At 51.5% G+C, this 1208-nt stretch overlaps 1 protein-coding gene across 1 annotated transcript in view; it reads left to right on the top strand.

Moving 5' to 3' along the window:
- Positions 1-1208, top strand: part of TBX20 (T-box 20) — a 56375-nt gene that overhangs the window by 10870 nt on the left and 44297 nt on the right. The window contains exon 2 of the mRNA XM_019509037.1: positions 503-737. Coding sequence (XP_019364582.1) covers positions 503-737 — 235 coding nt within the window. The remainder of the gene's footprint in view (positions 1-502; positions 738-1208) is intronic.

Here is a 1208-nt window from a genome sequence, read left to right as displayed (position 1 = left end):
TGGGTAGAGGTGATATCACATCTTTTATTAGACCAAGTGGATTTTTGCAGAAAAAAACCCCTCTTTTTTGTGCAAAAATCTAGTTGGTCTAATAAAAGATATCACCAGTACCATGAGTCCTGATTTCTTTAGCTGGAAATTAGGAAGACAAAGGGTAAAAAAGGAGGGGAGGGGAGGCAGGGTTGGGGAAAGAAAGTGTAAAAGGTCAAGTCTGGCAGGCACCTGGTGAATCAAATGTCAGACAGGTTGCAATGTGTCATAAATTCAATGTCTATATTGAATCTATGATTTTCTGTATCCAGTAGCTACAACCAAAAACCCAGCAGATGGTGAGCAAATCATCCCTGATCTGCGGAAACTGTGCTGTGTGGGTCTGGGATCCAACTGAAGGCCTTGAGAGGGTGTTGGCTTAGCAGGGATCTCACCAGGGCTGGAGGGGTCTTCGCCTAGGGGCAGCTTAGGAATCCCTCCCTCATTCTCCCTGTCTCTCTCCCCATCGCAGAACAATTCGTGGAGAAATCCTCCTGTGCCCAGCCCCTGGGTGACCTGTCCAGCTTGGACCCCCACGGGGACTTCAGCACCAGCCCAGCGTCCCTCTGCACGGAGCCTCTCATCCCCACCACCCCCATCATCCCCAGTGAGGAGATGGCCAAGATCTCCTGCAGCCTCGAGACCAAGGAGCTGTGGGACAAGTTCCATGAGCTGGGCACCGAGATGATCATCACCAAGTCTGGCCGGTGAGGCTGGGGCTGGGGTTGGGGCTGGGGGGTGATGTGTTCCTGCTAGATCCTGTGCAAGCAGCTTGCCAAGGCAATTCAGGGCATGAAAATACTGTGATAGACCAGCTCCTCTCCCCAAGCTCATCAGAGCTCACCCCAATGTGTATTTGAGGCATCAGGCATCTGGGAAGAGACTCAAAGTCAAGCCCTTATTAGTGCAGGAGCCTGAGGCTCTACCCCTGTGACAGACAGGCAGGCAGACACACAGGATCCTCTCCACCTCCCCCTCTGCTGCAGATCATAGCTCAAAGTCATTCCCCACAACTGGTCCAGCTTTGCTGATTCTCTAACTGGGTCACAGTTAAAGGCAGGGGGACTTTTCCAGGCCCCAAGCCTCCAAGCATTTCCAAAAGTTTTAAAATACTGTTTTAATTGAACCCCTGCCCCCACCCCTGAAGGAGATCACAGCCAGAAGCCACTAGTTCTGTA

This window comes from Gavialis gangeticus, unplaced genomic scaffold (genome assembly GCF_001723915.1).
Source record: "Gavialis gangeticus isolate Ggan-Ray unplaced genomic scaffold, GavGan_comp1, whole genome shotgun sequence".
Lineage (NCBI taxonomy): Eukaryota > Metazoa > Chordata > Crocodylia > Gavialidae > Gavialis > Gavialis gangeticus.
Note: the sequence above shows the minus strand (reverse complement) of the source record. Positions and strands in the feature narration are given on the sequence as shown.